Raw genomic sequence first — 27,421 nt, forward strand, 5'->3', positions numbered from 1 at the left:
AAGATATCTGGTCTCCGCCAATAAAATTATCAAGATGTCTGGACCCTAAACTGACCAATGCTGCATTCCTCAGATGACTACAGTCAAGGACCACACCCAGCACAATAAAAGAAAGAAAAAAAGCAGAAATACCAAAAGAGGAAGGCACAGAGAGCAGAAGCTATTGTGCCCTAACTAACAATTAACACAAGAATAACCGGCATTTCACAAACTGCAGGAGGTTCTAAGCTGCTCTTGATGCTTTCTGTGGAAAGATTTAACTAGGGAGAAGGAAATGTTCTACTAGCTGGTATTACCAGTAGAAAAATGGTCAGCAAGAGTTAAAGGGGTATTCCAGGCAAAAACTTTTTTATATTATATATATATATATATATATATATATATCTCTATCTATATCAACTGGCTCTGGAAAGTTAAACCGATTTATAAATTACTTCTATTAAAAAGTCTTAATCCTTCCAATAGTTATTAGCTTCTGAAGATTTCTGTCTAACTGCTCATTGATGATGTCACGTCCCGGGAGCTGTGCATGATGGGAGAATATTCCCCATAGGAACTGCACAGCTCCTGGGATGTGAGTCATCAGAAAGCAGTTAGACAGAAAACAACAACTCAACTCAACTTTTAATCAAAGTAATTTACAAATCTGTTTAACTTTCCGGAGCCAGTTGATATATAAAAAAAAAGTTTGGGCCTGGAATACCCCTTTAAGTGTTACACCTCACCAAGCTGGGTCCAGACACTGGTCATAAGTATAGGTCAGGATTAGATACCTTAAAATCTGAGAGAGAAGCCATAAGCTCATCCAGTTCACGTGTGGCAGAGGAGGCAGATATTCGGGTCTGCTGCTGGCTGGGGGTGACCCTCTGGGAGCTGCTCATTTCTCCTTGAGACACAGTGACTGATGGACTGCATAAGAAAAAGAATTCTCAGTATCAAAGAATAACACCCATGTGGAGAAAACATTCAAGGCAACAGTACTTACACTGGGGTTGGTACAGAGCTCTCCAGTTCATCAAGAAGACTCTCTACACTTGGACGAACATCCTCTATTCCCCGGGCCCCATTACATTTAGGTTTTTCCTTCAAGGATTGCCCAATCTTAATTCCTGAGTTGTCAGAAACACTGGATACAGAAACAGGGATAGCCACGGGTTGTGAGATGCTTTGAGTCAAATCATCTGCAAGTAAAAGCCAATGTGAAACAGAGCACACCTTACCCTCCAACTCCTGCATATATATATATATATATATATATATATATATATATATATATATATATATATAAAAAAAAAATTAAAATAAAGTAATATTTATAGAAAAAAATATTCATGAGCCCCAATATGCCTTTATAGAGGAGGGGTGGTATCCTACCATAATAACAATAATAATAATAAATAAATAATCTAATGGCTGTTTTGTAGAAACCATCAGTTATTCTTTAAAGGGGTACTCTGGTGGAAATTATTATTATTATTATTTTTTTTATCAACTGGTGCCAGAAAGCTAAACAGATTTGTAAATTACTTCTATTAAAAATCTTAATCCTTCCAGTACTTATTAGCTGCTGAATACTATAGAGGAAATTATTTTCTTTTTGGAAAACAGAGCTCTCTGCTGAATCACAAGCACAGTGCTCTCTGCTGACATCTCTGTCCATTTTAGGAACTGACCAGAGCAGCATATGTTTGCTATGGGGATTTTCTCCTACTCTGGACAGTTCTTAAAATGGACAGAGATGTCAGCAGAGAGCACTGTGCTCGTGATGTCAGCAGAGAGCTCTGTTTTCCAAAAAGAAAATAATTTATTCTGTAGTATTCAGCAGCTAATAAGTACTGGAAAGATTAAGATTTCTTAATAGAAGTAATTTACAAATCTGTTTAACTTTCTGGCACCAGTTGATTTAAAAAAAAAAAAAAAAAAAATTAAGTTTTTCACCTGAGTACCCCTTTAATGAAAAAGCTAAAGGTTCACACCGCGTTTATTCTGAAAAAAAAAAAAAAAAAAAAACAGATGTAACAGTACATCTGAAACAAAAGTGGCATTTTGGCATCCATCTGTTCTGCAGCCCATGTATACCAAGAGACAATTTTAGTATACATCTGGCTTGCAGAATACTACGGATGCTGTGCAGAATGTGCCCGGATATCTTTTTTTGTTTTTGTTCCAGATGTCTACAAGTTGCCATTTGAAGCCCCTTTAAAAGTTGTTACATAAATATGCGCCATGAACAAATTTGGCATATTATGTATGTTCATTTTACACTGTCAGAAATATCTGCCAGCAAGACGACGACAGAGTTTTTAATCTAGATGCACCTAAGATATATTGAAAGGGAAAATCTATATCAAATACTTAAACAGCAAGACACCGTGCCTCACCTGCAGAAAGGCTACTTGATGGGGCTTGCTGCACTGCATTTAGCTCCAAGAGCAGACGGTCCAACTCAGACAGGTTGCTGCCCAGAGATGAGCCCATGACAGTGGGAGATGGCTCAGCAGAACGCTGTTTATTTGGAAAACTGTGGAAAACAAAAAGGAAAAATTATTATTATTTTTTTTATAAGCTGTAAATAAAATAAAAAAGATAGTGCCATGAAAAAAGGTAATACACCTACCTGTATACATGTTCCTCTTCCCCAGCTGAGGGGGATCCCACACTCTCCTTCACAACAGAACTACTGAGGATGGGATTCTGCAACAGAGCAGTAGAAGGGTTAACTTTTCATTTCACATATTGTGTTTGTACTGCACATAAACTATGTTCTTGCTGTTGCCGTTTACCTGCTGCTGAGAGAATTTATTGGAGCTGGTAGTCCAGGAATCCAGAGGGTCGGTAACCGTGCCATTAAGAGATTCACTGGTATGTGCAGGGGCTATGGAAATTTCTTGATATGTATGGCAACCACTGGGATATGAATAGGGGGTCTCTTCCGATAAAAAAACTGGACGCTTGGATATATGAGATGTGGTGGATTCCAGGTCAGCAAGCAATGCATCTGCAGAAAAAAGCAAGAAATAAGCAGAAGTGAAAACTGTACAAGAGTGGTGGAAGCACGTCTGAATGCATGACAGTCAATGTACTGCTGTCAGAAATCAATAAGAGTAATAGAGAAGCAGTAGCTCAGCCTCATTCATATCACATTCTTCCCTTACTTTTAGTATCCACTCTAAACTTGTCCACATGGATCCATTGTTAGGGTACGTTCACACAGGCGGATTCATCTGCAGGTTTCCCGCTGCATATTTGAAAGGGGGCGGGCTCTTTGCGGTTGTCCGCAGCATATTTTCCGCTGCGGAAAATCTGCCGCAAGCCCAATTGAAGTCAGTAGGGTCTGCGGTGGATTTTCCGCAATGGAAATTACGCAGTGGAAAATCTGCTGCGGACAGCCAAGAAGAGCCCGCCCCCTTTCAAATACGCAGCTGGAAACCCACAAATAAATCCGCCTGTGTACCCAAAGATAACAAGCAAAGGTGTGTCTCTTTGGCCAGACAACATTAAAATAAAGCACAGAATAGCATACTAGCCTATGATTCTATACTTTGGGATCCTTTACACAAAAGTGTGTTATACCAATAGCTGATGGGTAATGGATGTCAAAGTACAGCATCCATATTTATTTCACGGATACTTCAGGAAACTCCAGTGATGTCATTTATGGAGGTTCACAAGGATTAAATGCAGGGACCTCCTTTCTCTCCTCCTTCTAAACTACTTGCATAGAAGTGATACTGGAAAAAGTCCCAAGATCCAGTACATCACTGGAGCTTCCCCCAGGCTGCCTTCCAGGGGTGGTAAATGTGTCCCACCGTTATGTCTTCACCAGGAGATACATTGCAGCCTTCTGTCAGGGATATACATTAGGAGTCCTCCTGACATCTACCTCTGACACTAGGCTAAAACACAAATGTGGCTTATAAAAAAAAAAACAAGAACTTAGTATTTCATGAAAACATTAAAGGGGTATTCCGGGCAAAAATATTTTATCCCCTATCCAAAGGATAGGGGATAAGGTGTCTGATCGCGGGGGCCCGCTGTTGAGACCCCCCGTGGCCTCCCTACAGCACCCGCATTCTATGCGGGTGCTGAATCTCCTGTTTCGGAAACCTCCAGGTTTCCGGGACTGGGGACATGACATGAATGGAGGGGGCGTGGCGTGACCTCACGTCCCCAGTCCCAGAAACCCGGAGGTTTCTGAAACTAGAGACGCAGTCACCGCATAGAATGCGGGTGCTGTAGGGAGGTCACGGGGGGGTTTCAGCAGCGGGCCCCAGTGATCAGACACCTTACCCCCTTATCCTTTGGATAGGAAATAAAATGTCACTTGCCCGGAATACCCCTTTAACATTAGGTTGGAAGAATCATATTTTGGAATATAGGCGACAGAGTCGGAGATGGGAAAAGGCAAAATGATCTCTAAGCAGTCTAGTTATGTGATATACAAAAAAAAAAAAAATGTATGTATGTATGTATATATATATATATATATATATATATATATATATATATATATAGGACGAAATTTATGAAAGTATAAAAAAAAAGGTAATGCACTTCCAGCTCTCAGATGAAAAATATTAAAATGGCAAGTTTTTGGGTACATATTAAAATCCCAAAAAAGAATAAAAATAGAGCACTCTGAAACGCCAATGCATTTCCAGATTATTTTCCCTTTTTTTTTTTTTTTTTTTTTAAATAAAAGAAGAAATCCGATTGATTGCTATGGGCAACTGCTCCACTGTCCCTCTGCACTAGATTTGAAAAATCTCCCTCATGGTGTATTCCAGTGTTTCCCAGCCAGGGTGCCTCCAGCTGTTGCAAAACTACAACTCCCAGAATGCCTGGACAGCCAAAGGCTGTCCAGGCATGCTGGGAGTTGTAGTTTTGCAATATCTGGAGGCACACTGGCTGGGAAACACTGGTGTATTCACATGAACAGTATTCTGCGCAGATGTGATGCGCAAGATTTTATGCTGCACATTTTAATGTAAACTAAATGATTGAACACTGCATCAAATCTGCGCAGAATACTGTACGTGTGAATAGACCCTCAAGAGATAACTGTGAACCCAAAATGTAAACTGGTGCATATTACTCACTCCTGCACACTGAATAAGTAGTAAAACTCCCTGTACACTGTACAGTAGTGTACTCCCTGTACACTCTGCCATAGTAAAGTGAATGTCTCACCACATATGGGGGCGATTTATCAAAACCTGTGCAGAGGAAAAGTGGAGCAGTTGCCCATAGCAACCAATCAGATCGCTTCTTTCATTTTTCAGAGGCCCTTTAAAAAAAAAAAAAGCTGATTGGTTGCTATGGGCACATGCTTCACTGTTCCTCAATGGGGCTTATGGAGCCTCATTCTAATAAAACTGCAACTTCCTTTTATGCACCTTCCAGATACAATGGGACAAAGCAGTAATAAAAACAACAGCTGTCAGATACAATAAAGCTGGCCCTAGTGTAAAGAAGCCAATGAAGAGTTGAACCCCACAGTAAAAACAACATTGAGGTTTATTTCTAAGCCACACTAAGGGTATTTTCCCCCAGGAGGGAGGAACAGTATGTGCTGGGAAACATATAGTTAACAATTCAGCAGACTGCAGAATCAGCAAACTGAGGGCGTAGAGAAAACTGGATGGAATGTCCTCGGTAGCGCGGTATCACCTTCCCATTAATGGAATTCATATCCGTGGAAAAGCAGAAACAGAAGGTGGCTTTTTCTCTTGTCACAATTGATGCCAGCTACAGAGAACACCGGCGGCACGCAAACTACATCCATGACCTGGTCATAGGTGATGGGGCGGAGAGGAGTCATGCCATTGTCAGCGTTAGTCACTTCATCACACTTCCGGACAGTCAGGGATAACACTGCCACACAACATAATCCTATGAATAATATAAAGCTCCGCAACTGGACACACACCCAGGAAACGCCAAAGAAAGGCATAAAAGGAGAATATGATGTCTGGGTGTAAATCTGTACAGCCTGGGGCAATGCAAAGTCCTTAGACAAGTGAGTTACTGTCATCTGAGTAAGAGCTCAGAAATGTCTGTGTCATAACTACAGCTGGAAGCGATTGGGATTTGTAGAAATAAACATCTCCCAGATTCTACCTCAAGGGTGCGTTCACACGTGCGTATTTACTGCTGCAGATTTGCTTCAGCAGATTTTGCAGCCCATTGAAGTCAATGGGCAGCAAAATCTGCTGCAGATGTGCAGTAAAACTATGCACATGTAAACGCACCCTAAGGGTCTATTCACACATACAGAATCATGCACATATTTAATGCATAGGATTCGAAGCTGTGTTTAGTCATTGGGTATGTTCACACTGAGGGGCAGAATGGAGGGTAATTCCTCTCCAATTCATCCATGAAAGAAAGTTCCATTGACTTTAAAAGGGGTACTCTTTTTTTCTTAAATCAACTGGTGCCAGAAAGTTAAACAGATTTGTAAATCACTTTGATTAAAAAATCTTAATCCTTCCAGTGCTTTTTAGGGACTGTATACTACAGAGGAAATTATTTTCTTTTTAGATTTCTCTGATATCATGACCACAGTGCTCTCTGCTGACCTCTGCTGTCCAGAGCAGGAGAAATCCCCATCGCAAACATATGCTGCTCTGGACAGTTCCTAAAATGGACAGCAGAGAGCACTGTGGTCATGACATCAGAGAAATCAAAAAAGAAAATAATTAGTATACAGCCCATAAAAAGTACTGGAAGCATTAAGATTTTTTAATAGAAGTAATTTACAAATCTGTTTAACTTTCTGGCACCAGCTGTCACGCCCCCTCCCATAGGCTTGCATTGAGGGGCGGAGGCGTGACGTCACACGCCGACGGCCCCATGGTCGCCGGTAATCAGACCCGGAGGGAACGTGCTCCGGGGACTGATTTAAACTAGGGTGCTGTGTGCAAGATAACTGGGGTCCCCAGCGGCAGGACCCCCGCGATCAGGCATCTTATCCCCTATCCTTTGGATAGGGGATAAGATGTCTAAGCACCGGAGTACCCCTTTAAAAGGGGTTCTGCAGTTTTATAACACTGATAACAACCTCTTGAGAACACAAAGTATATTCCATAAATTGCCAATAGCATTTTGATGTAAAAAGGGAAGGAAGCGAATGTGAACACTTCCTTAGTTTTGTGTTTTTGATATGCATCGGTCAATGGCCACTTCAATTCAAAAATGCTAATTTACACAGACAACAATAACAAAAACCCACAAAGAAGAAGTGCACAATAAAAAAAAAAAAGGAAGCCTTCCTCTATGTAGATCTGTGTTTTCCAACAATGTATATTACACAAACCCGGGGCCGAAGCCCAGAGCACAAATCCCTATAGGGTAAACCCCCCAAAATAAAATATAACTTTTATTATATTATTATATAAAATGATGACAAATGATTAAAACCCCAAATTTCACAGTTCCAGATAAGTAATGAATTCTGGGATTAACCCAGTAGTTTCCTGTCTTATGGGTCTGCAGTACCCAAACAAATGGAATCTGTGAAATAGATTAAAATCTGAAATTTGCCTCCTCTACTAGTTTCGGCGCACCTGCGCCGTCCTCAGGAGGAATATGCGGCAAACACCCGTCCACGTGTCTCACTCTGTCTTTTATATCCTAGGTTAACTACCTCATCACTCCCCGACACTCTACCAGGCCAATCCCTATTTCTTTTCCTTATGTCCAATGAGTGCTTTCCACCTCACCTTCCTATGTGGAAAGTGGCCAACCAGGTTGATGTTTATCTGTTCGTGTCTGATGACGTAAGTTGATATCATCACGATGCGCCATTGTTGTGATGTCCTGGTCATGTGTGTAATCACATGATCGGTTGATCGCTTGTCCTATTGCCGCGCATGCGCCCGGACTTAAACATCGCCTCCTATTTGGTGCGCAGGCGCGGGGACTTAGAAAATATTCCGCTCGCTTCCAGTGTGTAACTCAATGGCGAATACGGCGCATGCGCTAGGACTTAGAAATCTACAGTCCATTCATTTTCTATATATGTTATTATTCCGGACCATAGATATACAGTTACTCTGACTCATATGTATCAAATTATCCCGAAGGATATTTGTCCCATAGGAGAGACTATCATGTAGTCAAATGGTGTTTTCAGTCACTAACTGCATTGAATATTCCATAATCAATAGGTTATGATCCTATAGTTAGTTAACGACATCATGCGATCTTAAGGATGATGGGATGACCATACTTAAACATAAACATAAAGGTAAGTATTTTAGTGCAGAGGAGACAAATGACCAGTGGCAAACACTTTTAGAGTGGAGTACTAACTCCTGCTTCATTTGAAGTCCCTATTTCCATGGGACCTTCCATCTTATCAGCAGAGTGGACATAATATACATGGGGGATGTTTTATTGTCATCTCAACTTTACCTTAAACCATAGTAACTTATTGCGGATCTAGAAAAGCGGCAAAGGAAAACCCTTCATTTAGACCCAAAGGGGCCATACTTTTGAGTCTATGTATCCATCTCGCCTCTTCTTTCAGTAGTAATGAATCTATATTACCCCGCCTGGGACCTAGACGTAGCTGACAGAGACCTACAAAGCGTATGTCTTTCAAACTGCTGTTGTGACAAGCCTGCATATGACGAGATATGGGGGTATCTTTTACTGTTCTTATACAGCTTAGATGCTGGGAAATTCCAACAATGTACCTGCATCTGTTGCAAAAACTACAATTCCAGCATGCTCGGACAGCCAAAGCCTGTCCGGGCATCCTGGGAGTTGAAGGTTGCAACAGCTGGAGTCACACTGTTTGGAAAACACGAATATAGAAGCTCGATATGAATCTGTCTGAAGTCAATGGGGAAAAAAAGCCAACAAACTGCAGCACAAATTGACATGCATTGTTGACCGGTCAATTTGTTCCATTGAGTGTGGATGAAAGTTCTTAAGGCATAATCCACACTGCTGCTGCTACTGCTACTGAACTATGCTGCGTATACACCCAAATATGTTTTTCAACCAACTTTGTAGCAATTTATATGTCCAATTTGTATGAAATCCTATGCACAAACCAATGAAAATACTCCCTGAAACTGCTAAAGGGTGCGTTCACACGTGCATATTTTTACTGCAGATCTGCAGCAGATTTGCTGCTGCAGATGTTGCTGCCCATTGACTTCAATGGGCAGCAAAATCTGCTGAAGGAAATCTAAGGGTGTATTCACACATACAAGATCCACTGCATTTATCATGCTGCAGATTTCAATGTAAACTAGATGATTAAACAAAGCATCAAAGATGCAGCTCCGTGATCTGTATATCAGATATTCAGGCAGTAAGTTTATTACTTTGGGTGAGATCACATACAGCAGTCAGGGTCCGACACCAAATAGACTGGACCCTTTGCACAACCTGAATATTGGGCCAGCCTTTGTGTAAATTGCAAAAATTTTTACGGAACTTAAAACTGTTTGTCTTAAGAATAGTCTACGGTCTGTTAGAGTCCTGAAAAAAGTGTATATTCGGGAAACAGGCTGAATGTATACCCTTGTTTATACGATGAAGCTGAAAATACAATCTGCACATGTGAATTTATTCTAATATTGGGCCTATAACCCAGGAGCACATTCAGGAACGGCCCACAGTTTGCTCTATCTATATGCAATAGACGGAGGAGGTTGTACTGCCACATATCTATTAAAGGGGTACTCCGCCCCTGGCATCTTATCTCCTATCCAAAGGATAGGGGATAAGATGTTAGATCGCCGCGGTCCCGCTGCTGGGGACCCCGGGGATCGCTGCTGCAGCACCCCGCCATCATTACTGCACAGAGCGAGTTCGCTCTGCACGTAATGACGGGCGATACAGGGGCCGGAGCATAGTTACTTCACGGCTCCGCCCCTCATGACATCATGGCCCGTCCCCTTAATGCAAGTCTATGGCAGGGGGCGTGTCGACCGCCACGCCCCCTCCCATAGACTTGTATTGACGGGGGGCGGGCTGTGACGTCACGAGGGGCGGAGCCGTGACATAACGATGCTCCGGCCCCTGTATTGCCCGTCATTACGTGCAGAGCGATCTCGCTCTGTGCAGTAATGATAGCGGGGTGCTGCAGCAGCGACCCCCAGGGTCCCCAGCAGCGGGACCCCGGCGATCTGACATCTTATCCCCTATCCTTTGGATAGGGGTTAAGATGTCTAGGGGCGGAGTACCCCTTTAAGCGTGAGACCCATGCATTCATGTCAAGCATATGGAATAGATGTAGTGTGGCTAAACATCACCCATGTACACTAGGCCCAGTGCACACAGGTAATCACCATGGTCAGTGACAAGAAAAATAACTATTCCTATACACCAGTTCTAGCTGTGTTCCTGACAGAAAAGGGTTCTTTACACCAACAAGTAAATGTGGCTGGTCCTGCCCTGTATCTTCTCTCTTACAAGAAGTCTGCTGCTACATACAACCTCACAAATGGCCCTTTCTGAGAACTCCATGATGGATAACGTATTATTGGTCCCAAATAAGGTGATTGGAGACAGATGACTTTGGTTAAAACAATGTTTCATGCGATTATTCAATAGCTGGTTACATTATTCTCTTATCGCCATATGCGCTGTGATTTAGATTAAAGCAAGACTGGATGACCTCAGCGAGATGATATGCAGATCGTGTTGTATGTCTATATATGTGTATGCGTGCTGTGTGGTGCGGTTATGCGCAACATTCCCCAGTGGCTTTTAAAGGGGTAAACCCAACCTGTAAAGTGATGGCATACTGCTAGGATATATTATTAGTCTAGTTCTCAGGATTTGTGGGAGACTCAGCAGTGAGACCTCTGTATAGCATATCCCATCGATATATCATCACTATCAGATGTGATTTAAACCATTAAACCATGGACATATTGGGCCTCATTTAATAAGAGTGTAGGGTTGTTACTAGTGGGAAATGTTTCAGACTTGTAGGATTCCACCCTATTTACTATTGGAATCACAAGGTTTCCCTACATTTTCCACTTTCCCTACATTTTGCTTTTTTTTACACATGCTCTGATCTGTCGGGTTTTCCTCAGCTGAAATCCACCACATTTTATGTGGAAACCTTAGCAAATATGTTGGGTTTTTGTGAAAATGTTGGGAACACGCCCCTTTTCGCGGCCACCACGTCCCTTTTTGGGTGTTTTCTTAGCAAAATGCAGAGTTAGTTTTTCAATTCTGGCGCACATTCTGGCGCAGACAGACTTTGTGGCGCAGATTCTGGCGCAGACAGAATTTCGGGCGCAATGCGACAGAATCTGGCGCACAACCTGACAAAACAGGTCGGGTTTGCAATAGTAAATGAGGGCCAGTGTCTCAGACATGTCTCAGACACTGTGCACCAAAATAACTTGGAAAAACCCGACAAAAACTAGTGGGTTCTAGCTTAGTAAATGAGCGCCATTATGTGAAAGTAGGGCTGGGGGCCGCAATACCAGTTTGGGCCCTCCCCCTCGGGAATTAATGAATTATCAGCCCAGCGCTGCACTGTCCCCACATCGGGGAACTAATCATATGTGACCCGCGAGCGCTGTTCTTCCCCCCAATTAATTATCAGCGCTGCGCTGTCCCCATCGGGGTAAATACCGACATATCACCCACAGGCGCTGCCCTCCTCGTCCTCCTGTTTGTTGCGGCCGCTGGAGCTATATACTGTACGCTGTATCCCTATGCCTGGGCTGCAAAAAATAAACAAAATAAACTTTAACTCACCTCCCGTTGGTCCGGTACCGGCTCTCCTGCTTCCTGGGGACTGGAATGTCCGACAGCCTATCACCGGCCGCAGCGATGTTCCGTCTCGGCCGGTGATAGGATGAGCGCACTGTCATGTTAGAAGCCTTCTTCTTACATGACAGTGGGCTCAGCCTATCACCATCCGAGGCGGAACATCGCTGTGGCCGGTGATAGGCTGACAGCTCTCCGATGCTCCAGTCCCCAGGAAGAGCGTAAGGCAGACGTCTGAAAATGCGTTAAAGTTTATTTTGTTTACCTTTTGCAGCCCGGGCATAGGGATACCGCACAGTATAGAGTGTCAGCGCCGGCAGCGGCAACAAATAGGATGCGGGTGATATACGAGTATTTACCCCGATGGGGACAGCGCAGCGCTGGGCGATAATTAGTTTGGGGGGAGGGGGGGGGGGGGGAATTGAGGAAATACCGTTTTATACCGTGGAACCACCAAAAGTTACAAAAATACTGTGATACACACATTTGGTCATACTGCCCAGCCCTATGTGAAAGGGAACTAAACTTCCAATAAAATGTTATAAATTTGTGCCAGGGATTACTAGGACAGAATTTAGTAGTCAAGAAGGCTGGTAAGAGCAAAGTGTATTTTGCCAACCTAGATCAGGGTACTGAGAAGCCACACACTGTTAGGTAGCACCGTTATTCTATATAAATGGTTTAATAAATAGTCAAATAAATCAGCTTCAATACTGCATTACATTGCAATATTATGTATATAAATGAATTTGAAGTGAAAACAAATGGCAAATAAACAGATTAGAAGAATTTCAATAGAAAGACAAAGAAGGCGGATACAGTAAAAGCACATTCCAGAGTGATTCCTGCAGTTCTTACCCCTAGGGCCTGTTTCTATCACAGGAGTAAAGTGGAAAGCTTGCCAAGTACAGTCTCAAGGAATCCTGACATTCCCTGCATGCTGGCACTCGCAGCACCTCCGCAACACCAGTATTGCTTGGAAAACAACGATAGAACTCATGACCTACAGACAAGAGAACGTCAACATGCAATGCTTTGAAATCTCATATCAAGATTTACAAAGAACAGGTAAAGTATATGTATAGGAATAAGAATCTGGGACTAAAAGTGCCAAAACACATTCAAGTCAACAATAAGCTGTTGTGTATGGGGACCCCCTCTACTGTCCTCCCAAGGCAAATTATAAAGGAGATAAAGACTTTGCATGCCAATTCTAATATGCTAGTCTTTGGCAGCAACTTATTAAAAAAAAAAAAATACAAATATGCACAATCACCCAGTCCGAGTGTACATGTTTATTAGAAGGTGAAGAGATGAAAGTTAAAACAAATAGGACTTTTTGAAGCTGGTCAAACAGACACGCTCAGCAATATTGTATGACTCACTAAGTCATATGCTCATAAAGGGGAGCTGCATCCCCTTTAAAGTGGTACTCCCCTGGAAAACTGGTGCCAGAAAGTTAAACAGATTTGTAAATTACTTCTATTAAAAATTCTTAATCCTTCCTGTATGCTCCAGAGGAAGTTCTTTTCTTTTTTGAATTTCCTTTCTTTCTGACCACAGTGCTCTCTGCTGACACCTCTGTCCATATCAGGAACTATCCCGAGCAGGAGAGGTTTGCTATGGGGCTTTGCTCCTACTCTGGACAGTTCCTAAAAGGAGCACTGTGGTCAGAAAGAAATTAAATTCAAAAAGAGATGTGGAACATACAACAGATAAGTACTGGCAGGATTAAGATTTTTTTAATAGAAGTATATTACAAATCTGTTTAACATTCTGGCACCAGTTGATTTGAAAAAATTATGTTTTCCAGTGGAGTACCCCTTTAACCTGTTCAGGATGCCGGGCGTATGCATACGCCCTGCATCCCGAGTCCTTAAGGACGTGGGGCGTATGGATACACACGTGGGAATTACGGTCCCCGCCGCTAGCCGGTTGGGGACCGGAATGCCTGCTGAAATCATTCAGCAGGCATCCCGGCACATCGCCCAGGGGGGTCCTGAGACCCCCCCATGTCGGCGATCGCAGAAAATCGCATGTCAATTCAGATATGCGATTTTCTGCTATTCCGGGCTGATCGGGTCTCTGGTGACCCGATCACCCGGAAAATAGCAATGATCGGAGATGTCAGGGACAGCCCCGATCATCCTGAGGGCTAGGAATGAGGTCGCAGAGCTGCGATCTCCTCCTATCCCCTGCCATTGGTCAGAACTGATTCTGACCAATGGCAGAGCAGGACAGTGGGTTGCCATGGCAACCCCCCGTTCTGCCCACCCCTGGATGTCGATGGGAACATGGACAAAAGATGGAGGCCGGTACCTGCAGGAGAAGATGCCTGGGGATCCCCGATCTTCGCTGGAGACTGCTGGATCCTGGCTCAGGTAGAGAAACTATGGTGGGGGGGGGGGGGGAATTGAAAGTGAAAGTAAAGTGATCTTTACTGTGGCAACCACTAGGAAGGCCAAACTGCAACTCCCAGCATGCCCAGACAGCCAAAGGCTGTCTGGGCATGCTGGGAGTTGTAGTTTTGCAACATCTGGAGGGTCACAGTTTGGAGACCACTGTTACAGTGGTGCCCTAACAGTAGCCCTCCAGATGTTGCCAAACTACAACTCTCAGCATGCCTCGACTGCCCAGGCATGCTGGGAGTTGTAGTTCTGTAACATCTGTCCCTTCAGATTTAACAATTTTCATGACATTTTTGAAAATTGCTGCTCTACTTTGAAGCCCTCTAATTTTTTCAAAAAGCAAAAATATGTCCATTATATGATGCCAACATAAAGTGGACATATTGTATTTCTGAATAAAAATAAAATGTATTGGGAATATCCATTTTCCTTACAAGTAGAGAGCTTCAAAGTTAGAAAAATGCAAAATTTTCAAAATTTTCATGAAATTTTGGGATTTTTCACCAAAAAAGGATGCAAGTAACGCCGAAAATTTACCACCAAAATAAAGTAGAATATGTCACGAAAAAATAATCTCAGAATCAGAATATTCGGTCAAAACGTTTTCGTGTTATTAATTCGTAAAGCGACGGTGGTCAGAATTGCAAAAAAGGGCTCAGTCCTTAAAGGGATACTCCGCCCCTAGACATCTTATCCCCTATCCAAAGGATAGGGGATAAGATGTCAGATCGCCGTGGTCCCGCTGCTGGGGAGGCCCAGGATCCCCGCTGCGGCACTGCGCTATCATTACAGCGCAGAGCGAGTTCGCTCTGCACGTAATGACGGGCAATATAGGGGCCGGAGCATCGTTACGTCACGGCTCTGCCCCTCGTGACGTCACGGCCCGCCCCTTTCAATACAAGTCTATGGGAGGGGCGTGGCAGTCGTCACGCCCCCTCCCATAGACTTACATTAAGGGGATGGGCCGTGACGTCACGAGGGGCTGAGCCATGACGTCACGCTGCTCCGTCCCCTGTATCGCCCGTCATTACGCACAAAGCGAACTCGCTCTGTGCTGTAATGATAGCGCAGTGCCGCAGCGGGGATCCTGGGGATCCTCAGCAGCGGGACCGCGGCGAGCTGACATCTTATCCCCCGATCCTTTGGATCCTAGGGGATAAGATGCCTAGGGGCGGAGTACCCCTTTAAGGTGAAAAAGGGCTGCGTCCTTAAGGGGTTAAGACTCAGATCACCGAGATTTCCGGTAGAGTCAAAAAACGATTTCACAAGCACCCTGCTGGGAACTGACAAGTCAAGCACCCACCTCTGCATTTTATCCTCCTCCACAAGATAAGATCAACCAGAAAAGCCTATGAGCATGCTACACACGATCACTACAGGTTAGCCCCTTTTTAAAGTAGACTTTTTTCTCCATTTGTTTTCTTCAGTGCATCGGAATTGGCGCAGAAGAAGAAAAAAAAAAAAGGATTTTCAAATGGTTTTGTAGACTGGTGTTTTATTTCCAAAGAACCCCAAATCCAAACTGATCCGAACAGATGTATTTCAGCATCAGATGGCATCCTATAAACAAGGAATGCCCTTACTTTGCCATTTTTTTTCTCTCTTCTTGAAAAATAGATCTGAAAAAGCCTTAGAATGTGAACACGTGGTTAAATGACTGAGGGGGCACAATAACAAACATCAATATAAATATGTGCCAAACTGCAGACAATAGATGTTGTTCACCATTGTCTGTCAACTCCGCTCTAAAGAACTTGCTGCATCTGCTGCTGGGAGTCAAACGCCATCCAGCTGTATAAAGCAGGGCTATGGAGGAATGAAACAGAGCCCCCAGTGTCTCCATACCCAGCGGACTCATTACACACCACTCTCTACTGTAATCCAATCCTGTGTAACCTCATCCACTCAGTGAGTAACTGCACAGGAATGGCACAGTGCATAGAATAGAGAAGACCGTCTAGGACAGTGGTCTTAAACTGTGGCCCTCCAGATGTTTTAAAACTTCAACTTCCAGCATGCCCGGACAGCCAACGGCTGTCCGGGATGCTGGAAGTTGAAGTTTTAAAACATCTGGAGGGCCACAGTTTGAGACCACTGGTCTAGGATGAAATGACAAATCACTCTATAGAGCAAACGGTGCACAGGAAGTACACAAGCTGCCACTGTTAACCCGTCAGCTGCTGAACATACTTTATATTTATGTAATACTGTCACACTGCTTTCCCCATTGAACAGAATAGGCCCATTGCATTATTTGGACCAGTAAGTTGGTAGATCAATTCTCTAAACTCTAATAGCAACAATGAATTGTTCTTGGTTGCATTACTCAATGCGTCTGCATCTTCAGCTTACTGGTGAGGAGTATATGGCAGCACTGGCGTGTGGCTGCCGGCGGTCAGGGCTGCTCTCTAATCGGAGTCATTTATCCACATGTAATTACACAAGAGTGACATGACATCCGGCACTCACATCAGAGCATGTGGTGGGGATTTATAGTACTTCTATATATATATATATATATATATATATATATATATATATATATACACACACACACACACACACAAACATATACAATATTCAGACAGCCATTACATTAAAGGGGTATTCCAGGATTTTTTTTTATTTGACTATGCTACAGGGGCTGTAAAGTTAGTGTAGTTCATAATATAGTGTCTGTACCTGTGTGTGATCGTTTTCTCACAATTCTTCTGTGATTTTCACTCCAATATTTATTTTTAACAGCATACAAAATGACTGTTGTCTCAGATTTTTCCCAGCTTGCAATGCTGCCGAGACCTGACTCACTAGTCAGCTGATGACAGAGAGCCTGTCAGCTTCAATGGGTGGAGGGATCAATCTGCAACTAATGCAACAGCTGTAGGCACCCTGATTGAAAACCACAGGTCTTTTGAATGGATGCAGCTCATTTATGTTTCAATGGATGGGGTGGCTGAGGTGTGGGAGGGAGGATAATGGAATTATGGGATTTGTAGTCAAAAAAGGAAAAGTCAAACAGGAAATACCAGTTCAAAGCTAGCCACAGTGTTATGGTAATCTCACAACATAGCCATTTAGCCCAAAGACAAGTGCAGATCCTTCCTAAGCATGTCCATTACTGTCTGCCAGGTACATACTAAAATCACCTTATGGTGGATAACCCCTTTAAGACTACTGGCAGAAAGAGGGTATAACATTGTGTTGGATAAAGGATCTGAATGACTGACATGGGCTAATTTATAATGGCAAGATGACTGATCTGAGCAAATACAAAATGTTAGGTGGGGTGTTAGTAGCATCCAAAAATGGTCTAATGGAGGACTAGCGGTGAAGTACATGTGGAAAGTACATGCTAGCCTGTCTGGTCTGATCAAACAATGAAGCTGCTGGACAACAAATTTCTGGAAAAAGTAATGTTGGCTATAATAAAAGGGTGGCAGAACACACAGGGTATCACAGTTTACTGTCTATGTGGCTACACAACTGCTGACTGGTTACAGTGCCCATGCTGACCCCTGGCCACCTTTGAGAACTACTCCAAAGGTAAGCATCAAAACTGGACAATGGAGCAAAGGAAGGAGGTGACCTAGTTTAATGAATAAAGTTCTCTTTTACATCATGTGGATGGCCAGATGCCTATGCGTCACTTACCTTGGGAAGAGATTACATTGTTGTGCTGGAAAACCTTGGGGCCTGGCCTTCACTGCTGCAGACCAAACTGGCTAACCCTGGCTTCGATTGAGAGTTATAGCCAGAAGTGTGTGGCAGTGAGGTTCGCACCCCATAGACTTAAAAGAGCGCATCAGTTAGATTGGACTAAGAACCAATACAATCTAAACTTTTGACATGTCTGGATGAGAAGTTTATACAAATGACGCTTTACCACTGGATTTACGCTTTAAGCTTTTAGCCGCTGCTGCAAATGCCTAGAAGAGGGGGGGGGGTGGAGTCTTCTTGTTAGGCTATGTTCGGCTAGGATAGGACCGCACAGGATTGCGCCATCTCATAAAAGGCTATGCATTCCGTGCATATGATGGTGTTCATTCTTTGTGTGGACACTGAAAATGGAATTTTCGTGCCATAAACATCTGGCACGAAAATTCTGCCATGTGCACAGAACAGCAGAATCCTGTTAAATTCAACAGGACTCTATTGCAGCGGAATTTCTGTGCAGACATTCCAAGCGGAATTCCACATAAATTCTGACGTGTTAACCTAGCCTTAGATGTCCAGAGCTTTCTAAGCCCCTCTTAGCTATGATGAATTATTCTATTATTCTAGCCTCTAACTAGGAGACCACTAGAGCTATCAGTCATAACAGAGGAGGGAATGAAAACGCTCACAATACAGATACTTACCTAACAGGAAGAACCCATCTACTAGGCACTTGCAGCACCAGGATATGGTTAAACTAAAAATAATGTAATCCCGCTGCCCGAGACTCACATAATCAGGAGGACTCCCGGATGTCCAATCGCAGAAGTCCAATGGACTTTTTGGCGCTTCAAGGATGGGACGTCTGGAAGTTTGTCTGATCAAGAGTTTCAGCGTTAGACAACGGGATTGCAACTCTAGTTTAACCTTGCCGCTAATCCCTTTAAACAGAGTTCTTCTCAATCATGAATTTTTCATGCCCGAAACTACAGGGGGGTTGAGTCAATGGGTGAACAGAAGCATCCCTTAACCACTCTTTGCTGCATATGTATGTGCATGTACAAGGAGACCTTGGTTTTGGTGATGTTGCTGTGATGCCTTATTAAAAGGGTGTGTACCACAATGGGCCTATCCATCTATTGGACCCCTAGTTCTGTATTAGTATTTAAAAAGGTACCGGTTAAAAAGGTATCTGGTGGCAGGATGTGTGTAAACTGGCCAGACATTCTAATAGCCGAGACCTGGTCCAACAAAGTCTATGGGACTTTCGGCATTTCGATTCCTGAGCTTGTCTCTGGCTAAGAGACTGCCCGGACAGTTCATACATATCCTGCTGCTGAAATATAGCGACAGGTACCTTTCATCCTCTAGCCTGAGTATCACCAGTATCCAGTCATATCACTCATGGTTCAGGTGCGCTTTTTTCTACCTCCTATTACATTTATTATGCATACACAGACTACACCCGATTTCCTTGTTCTATAGTCTTGTTTCTCTGTTGCATAGATAAAGGAAGGTCCCCAATCACCAGTATGTGCCATAATAAAATGCAGGGGTCTTGACAAGGAAACTACTGGAGGTTCAAAATCTGGGCAAACATTTGAAAATGAAAGGAAACATAATGAAGCAATGTAAGGAAGCAGGCCCTTCCTCCCACACCCATCCATCCACAGCCAAAGTCCCTTCCCCCTACAATTCCACCTCCAAGCAGCTCCGACACACACCTTATTTCAGAGCACTGGAATACTTTCAGGGCTGGGTTGACAAGCTGCATATTTGGAGAGGATCTATGGTGTGGATTCCGCACCAATAACAGTTATACAGCTCTGTTCACTTTCTTATTTGTATTAAGACTTGTTAAAGGACACCCAGCGACCAGAATTAGTTCAAATTTAGCATTCCTCTAAGGGTATGTTCACACGGAAGAATGTCCGGGCGCAACTGGTAAAATCCACCTACGACAATCCGGTCTGGTGGTCAGGCACGCGTAGTTCTTACAGTCTCCTCCGCACATGTGCAATTACTGCAAATATATTCTACTGATGAAGGGCCATGAACCTGCAGTCAATGAGTTCACACATGGAGGGTAGGTAGCTCCAGGGAATTGTGAGAGCCATGCCACACACTGCCCACCCATATTTCTAGAGTAAAGGTATGCAGATCACTAATCCATCCAAATGAGGATAGTAGAAATCCAAGCAAATGCTGCAGAAACAACTCCACTCAAATGTATAGAACTGACTGTCAGCTGCAAAACTTCTGCGACAAATGTGCTCCATGTGAACACAGCCTTACGTTGGAGAGAGTCTAGAATAATGGAAAAATAGCATGCCAAAACTATCAGCCCTGACCTTTAGCATATTAACAATTTTACAGCTTGAAGATAAATACATGAAAAACATCTGCAACATCTGCTACAAATTCCATTAGGATCACAGGAGAGAGGAATAAATATTAGTAAGGCCGGCTTCACATGAGGGTACTACAGCTCCAAGTCCAGGCCTGACAACTGGCAGTTGGGGTCATCAGACCCGCGGGTCAGGATCGGCCTTGCTGCTATAATACAGAGGCATATATGAGTCCATAATCCTTCTGTATAAAAAGTCAGCCTTCCTGAAGGAGCAGCAGAGTACATACATGCAAATATTTACCTAGCAAAGCTACAGAGCAGCAGGTACACATATGCTGCCCCATAAAGCAGGACCAGATTCCTACCTTGGTTACATTATTCTACTTAAAGGCATACTTCGGTGGAACTTTTTTTTTTTTTTTTTTTTTTAAATCAACTGGTGCCAGAAAGTTAAACAGATTAGTAAATTACTTCTATTAAAAAATCTCAATCCTTCCAGTACTTATTAGATGCTGAATACTACAGAGGAAATACTTTTCTTTTTGGAACACAGAACTCTCTGCTAACATCATGACCACAGTGCTCTCTACTGACATCTCTGTCCATTTTAGGAACTGTCCAGAGCAGCATATGTTTGCTATGGGGATTTTCTTCTACTCTGGACAGTTCTTAAAATGGACAGAGATGAGAGCACTATGGTCATGTCGTCAGCAGAGAGCACTGTGTTTCCATAATAAAAGAATTTCCTCTGTAGTATTCAGCAGCTAATAAGTACTGGAAGGATTAAGATTCTTTTAATAGAAGTAATTTACAAATCTGTTTAACTTTCTGGCACCAGTTGATTTATTAAAAAAAAAAAAAAATGTTTAAAAGGGGTACACCGCTGCCCCAGCATTCTGAACATTTTGTTCCAAATGCTGGGTGTGGGCGATGGGGGGTCATGATGTCATGGCCACGCCCCCTCCCATAGACTTGCATTGAGGGCAGTGGAGTCGGACAAAATTTTGGGTACCTGGAGTCGGAGTCAGAGTCGGCAAACAATGCACCGACTCCGACTAAATTTAGATTGGAATAAAAATTTTTTTTTTAAAAAGCAAGTTTAAATGTCCCAATTCACAAAAATAATGAATGACTTCTCTACTTTAAGAATAAAGACCAATGCATGCAGTGCCTTACGTAACCGCAAAACGAACACGTTAAGTGACCGTGAAGAAGCATGCTTTTCATGTGCTTTACTATATGGCACAACGCACAATTAGGAGCGGTAATACTTATACTTTCCATAGTGTTGTGTTCTGCTGTTACAGGGAACCCATGGGTAACCTAGCCTCTCACTGATAAGGGGTTAAGGAAATATGTTTTTTGCAGGACTAGAGACACTTGTATAAGTGAAGGGAATGGAGGGTCAATAGTTCAAGACTGAAGCTGTAAACCATTGGAAAAACTGCTGCCTTTCAGCTAAGGCTATAAAAACTTGTAAACTCGATTGTTAGCTTAAAGGGGTACTCCGCACCTAGACATCTTATCCCCTAGCCAAAGGATAGGGGATAAGATGTCAGATCGCCAGGGTCCCACTGCTGGGGACCCCCGGGATTGCTGCTGCGGCACCGCGCTATCATTACTCCACAGAGCGAGTTCGCTCTGTGCGTAATGACGGGTGATACAGGGGTTTGCCCCTCGTGATGTCACGGCCAGCCCCCTCAATACAAGTCTATGGGAGGGGGCGTGGTGGTCTTCACGCCCCCTGCCATAGACTTGCATTAAGGGGGCGGGCCGTGATGTCATGAGGGGCGGAGCTATGACATTATGCTGCTCCGTCCACTGTATCGCTCTGTATCCATCCCCCGAACTCGCTCTGTGTAGTAATGAAAGCGCGGTGCTGCAGCGGCGATCCCGGGGGTCGCCAGCAGCGGGACCCCGGGGATAAGATGTCTAGGGGCGGAGTACCCCTTTAAACTTTTAAACATGACTATGGGATTCTACTAGGGAAATCATGTTTTATAATAAATGCCCCTTCCTGGATCCTCCCACTGCCCTATCTTCAGCAGCAGATCAGCACACAAACTGTTCAATACAGTAGACTGATGGCTTCCCAGCCAGTAGTCCTGTGGTAATGACAGGTATGTTACCTTTCTTTCCTTCAAGGAATGTATAAAATACATTTGCATATTAATACAGAGGAGTCGGAGGTACAGAAAACTCTGGAGTTGGAACATTTATCTACCGACTCCACAGCCCTGGTCACGACCCCCGCACCCAGCGTTCTAAACAGACGCCGGGTGCTGCACAGAAAGCGTGGGGGTCCCCCACAATCTGACATCTTATCCCGTATCTTTGGAAAGGGGATAAGATGTCTAGGGGCGGAGTACCACTTTAAATTCAAGGTGTGGTGTAAAAATGGCCTTAGAACTCTACATAACAGTACCCCAGATATTAGCTTCTTAGACAACTGTGTAACTATGGAGAGATACTGGTGTAAGCTGCAGCCTCCCCCACACAGGCTCTAAATAGTGCTAGGGCTTTCTTAACACACTAAGGGTCTGTTCACATGTACAGTATTCTGCGCAGATTTGATGCACAGAATTTCAAGCTGTCTTCAGTTTACATTAAAATCTGCAGCAGAAAAACCTACGCGTCAAATCTGCAAAGAATACTGTACGTGTGAACAGACCCTAAACAACATTGTTCTAGCCTCCTAACACTAAAGTCAGTCTTCGTAATGACTGTAAAATACGTGTGATGTAGAAAGTGTGTACAGTATGTCCATCACAGTAGAATGACAAGCTAAATAGAGAAAATACTACAAGACACAGCAGTGTGGTGGCGCATGCTGCACACAGTAGTACAGAAGGTTAGGCACCTCAGACTACCAGACATGGTTAAGAACAGCGCCGTATCCTGCCAAGATAAAAAGCCTATATTACGCTTTACTTAAAACAGTAAGCGGCAGGCCAAGAAATATACAAGCCATCCCCTGAAATAAAACGGAGCGCCTTCTCCTGTTACAAGTGACATTCTCTATGCCAGGGCACCGACTAAACACTGAACCTTCCCCACTGTCCAGACCGCACATCACTAACAAGATACATGGGAAATTTAATATACAACCAATCGGCGCAAATTTATTAGTGGCAGAGAGGTGTCCTGATCACTACTATTACATTTATAGGAAATGATCAGATGTAAAGGGGCTTTCCATTTACAACATACAGGGACACATGTTACAATGTGAAAAATACTATAGTATATAACAGCACCCACAAAGTTCTATCAGCTCTGTCCTATAGTGAAAATGAGGGGCACCCAACAGACCCCACTGACTTACATTGTCTGTTTTGAAGGGTTAGTTGCATGCAGTGATATCAGATGTGTACAAGGTCTTGCATACAAATCAATGGGCAACTATATAAATAGTAAACGAGTCCTCCAGTGATAGAGGCAAATATAAGTCCCCTGCCTCCTTCCCCATCACCATATGCCCTAGTAATTAAAGGGGTACTCTGGTGGAAAACATTGTGTTTGTTTTTTATCAACTGGTGCCAAAAAGTTAAACAGATTTGGAAATTATTTCTATTAAAAAAAATCTTAATCCTTCCTGTACTTATTAGCTGCTGTATACTACAGAGGAAATGATTTTCTGATTTATTTTCTGTCTGTCCACAGTGCTCTCTGCTGACACCTCTGTCCATGTCAGGAACTGTCTGGAGCAGCATATGTTTGCTATGGGGATTTTCTCCTGCTCTGGACAGAGGTGTCAGCAGAGAGCACTGTGGACAGATAGAAAAGAACTCCAAAAAGAAAATAATTTCCTCTGTAGTATACAGCAGCTAATAAGTACTGGAATGATTAAGATTTTTAATAGAAGTAATTTACAAATCTGTTTAACTTTCTGGTACCAGATAAAGTTTTCCACCGGAGTACCCCTTTAAGAATTAGGTGAATCCTTACTATTGGACAGGGAGTGGATAATATTCACAATGCCAACAACAGAGATTACAAAAGGTGCCAATGTGAGTGGGTATTTGGTTCTAGGGACCAGACCAGAAGTAAGCAGATGGCTGCACAGGAGACATTCCTAGAAATACACATTATAAATAGATTCCAAGGAAGAGAGGACGCTCACTTGTGAGGCGCTATATACATTGTTTCCCCTACAAGAGGCATGTAAGGAGATATCCAGAAGACTGACAGTACTCCAATCTGTCATATACAGGATGTGCAGAGACCTTTCCTGCAGCGGAATACACCAAGAATGTGGCTTAGTCATTGGCCACTCACTAGCTGGGGAGTTATACACTATATATAATCCTCCATTGTGCAACGAGCAGTCGGGCTGGCCTGGCATCAAACAAGTGCTCAATATAGATGAGATGGTAGAAAGTACAGTAAAGTATAGTACAGGGCTTTTACACTGAGGATAGGGCTACATGGATATTGCAGTACAACACAATCGCAGTCCGGCAAAGACATCGCAGTAACACTTTCCACTGAATTACACTAAGTGTCAGCTGTGCAATAACCGTGCTATAACACTACATCATAAGAAACTCAAAGACCCTATAGAAGTATAGGGCACAGAACACAAAGTACAGTATACACTGATGGCAGCTCCATAGTAGCAGCTGATCCAACATAGAAGTATAGGGCACAGAACATGTAAAGTACAGTATACACTGATGGCAGCTCCATAGTAGCAGCTGATCCAACATAGAAGTATAGGGCACAGAGCACAAAGTACAGTATACACTGATGGCAGCTCCATAGTAGCAGCTGATCCAACATAGAAGTATAGGGCACAGAACATGTAAAGTACAGTATACACTGATGGCAGCTCCATAGTAGCAGCTGATCTAACATAGAAGTACAGTATACACTGATGGCAGCTTCATAGTAGCAGCTGATCCAACATAGAAGTATAGGGCACAGAACACAAAGTACAGTATACACTGATGGCAGCTTCATAGTAGCAGCTGATCTAACATAGAAGTATAGGGCACAGAACATGTAAAGTACAGTATACACTGATGGCAGCTTCATAGTAGCAGCTGATCTAACATAGAAGTATAGGGCACAGAACACAAAGTACAGTATACACTGATGGCAGCTCCATAGTAGCAGCTGATCCAACATAGAAGTATAGGGCACAGAACATGTAAAGTACAGTATACACTGATGGCAGCTCCATAGTAGCAGACATGTTACCAGGAACATGAGCTCCACACTGACACAATTCCAAGGAATGACTGCTCCACAGCAGGACCCCTCTACAGGAGTCCGTTCACACATGTGCAGCTTGCGGCACTTGATAACTTGCTACAAGGTACAGCGGACAGCTCAGGCTGGAGCCCTATGTGCAGCACTGCAAAGAGCCCAGTGACTTACACCCGGCACACACGTGTCTACCCTCACACGCAGCCATGCCATACAAGCCCCGTGCCCCCTGACCGACACTCACCCAGGTCGTCCATGTTGCCGCTCAACCGGAGCTGTCCCCGGTAGTCGGACACAACTTTCTGACTTCAACACAAGAACGCGCCTCCGCCTCCTGCGTGCGCGAAACCGACAGTACGACGAGCCACACCCCACCGAGCTGTGCGCGGCCCCGCGTCTTGTGGGCGGGCTCTCTGGTGCGCGTTTCCTCAGCACTGTTCACTATAGTGAAGGAACGGCGTTCCATTTGTGGAACTACAAGTCTCACCCTATCAAAGACAATACCACGTTTGTGCCCTGCTACTTGTCTTTTGTGACTGTATAACTAATATATATATATATATATATATATATATATATATATATATATAGCAAATTCTTACATATAAAAGATCTGCTGGGAGCTGTAAATCACTGTCTATGTCAGTGTTTTCCAAGCAGGGAGCCTCCAGCTGTTGCAAAACTACAACTCCCAGCATGCCCGGACAGCCAAAGTTGCAAAACTACAACTCCCAGCATGCCCGGACAGCCAAAGGCTGTCCGGGCATGCTGGGAGTTGTAGTTTTGCAACAGCTGGGGGCACCCTGCTTGGGAAACACTGGTCTATGTAGAGGACAGGAACTTCTTTGGGGTCCTGTACAGTACACACACAGGCTCCCTCACCTGGTGTCCAATGGAGCAGCTAACCCTGGTACAGGTAAAGTGTACAGAACATGTAATACCTCCCTGTACTGTAGGGGGTGCTACCAGATATCAGTCAGTGCATACGCTTCAGTAATACAGATGTTTTACCAGTAAATTGCCCATTCTGATTAGTCAGTTCTCTCGGCCATTGACAAGCTTCACAGATCTGGACTATCTTTGTCCAGATTGTCATGGTATGTTGAGTCTGGTTTCAACTTACAATGGTCCAGAAAAGACCATTGTATGTTGAAACTATTGTATGTTGAGGCCATTGTAAGTTGAGGGATCACTGTATAGGATTTTCACAAGGAAATACCGCACGGATTTCACTTGCAGCTGAATTGGTGCACACTATGGAAGTTCCATAGCAGAACTTCCAACATGGAATTGGATTCCGCTGGAAGATTGAACATGTCCGTTATCTGACGGAGAAGTCTCAGCACTATGATGTAGTAAATGGGACAGCGCTTACTTTGGGCCAATCCTGGAGGAGGCTGCTGTAAGAACATTTTCCATAGTGTGAAAGGACCCTAACCTGGCCTAGCAAAAATAATGTGAGTGGCGATGTACTGCGATTGCCGATAGCATAGTGCGCCACAGAATGTACGTACAGGAGGAGGTGTTCCTATAATATACTCTACTATTTACGTTTACTGTGCCAGGTTAGGAAACATAATACTTGTCTTCAGGGGTCAAGTTCTGGAAAAAAAAGTGCAGGAACTCACCCACGATTTCTACTCAAGGGCTGGTCCTGCAGAACTACTGCTAATGGGAACGGTGTTCCTGTTGTGAAAAAAGTGCAGGAACTCAGTTCCCACGCGTTCCTGCAGGACTTGAGCCCTGCTTGTCTTGCAAGGGACACTGATAAACCACACTACACCATTTTAGAGTCTGGTCTAAAGCTTCTGATGTGTTAACCACTGAGGCAGATTCTCTATACAGTGATCCATCAACTTACAATGGCCTCAACTTACAATAGTTTCAGCAATTATCTTTTCTGGACCATTGTAACTTGAAACCAGACTCAACATACAATACTACAGGCAGTCCATTTCTGTGAAACATGTCAATGGCTGGAAGAACTGACCAATCAGAATGGGCATTCACTGGTAAAACCCCTGTATTACTGAATGCTAGTTAC

At 43.6% G+C, this 27,421-nt stretch overlaps 1 protein-coding gene across 2 annotated transcripts in view; it reads right to left on the reverse strand.

Annotated features, from left to right (window-relative positions):
* PXN (paxillin) overlaps positions 1-27,421 on the reverse strand; it is a 50,158-nt gene that overhangs the window by 14,798 nt on the left and 7,939 nt on the right. Inside the window, exons 1-6 of one of the 2 annotated variants that reach the window (XM_056529934.1) lie at positions 25,622-25,783; positions 2,784-2,998; positions 2,618-2,694; positions 2,382-2,521; positions 986-1,181; positions 774-909 (exon numbers count right to left, since the gene is read on the reverse strand). In XM_056529934.1, coding sequence (XP_056385909.1) covers positions 774-909; positions 986-1,181; positions 2,382-2,521; positions 2,618-2,694; positions 2,784-2,998; positions 25,622-25,634 — 777 coding nt within the window. In that variant the 5' untranslated portion in view covers positions 25,635-25,783. Of the gene's footprint in view, positions 1-773; positions 910-985; positions 1,182-2,381; positions 2,522-2,617; positions 2,695-2,783; positions 2,999-25,621; positions 25,784-27,421 lie in introns of those variants that run through there. The other variant, XM_056529925.1, reaches the window with a different exon arrangement.

This window comes from Hyla sarda, chromosome 1 (assembly GCF_029499605.1).
Source record: "Hyla sarda isolate aHylSar1 chromosome 1, aHylSar1.hap1, whole genome shotgun sequence".
In the NCBI taxonomy this organism is placed as follows: domain Eukaryota; kingdom Metazoa; phylum Chordata; class Amphibia; order Anura; family Hylidae; genus Hyla; species Hyla sarda.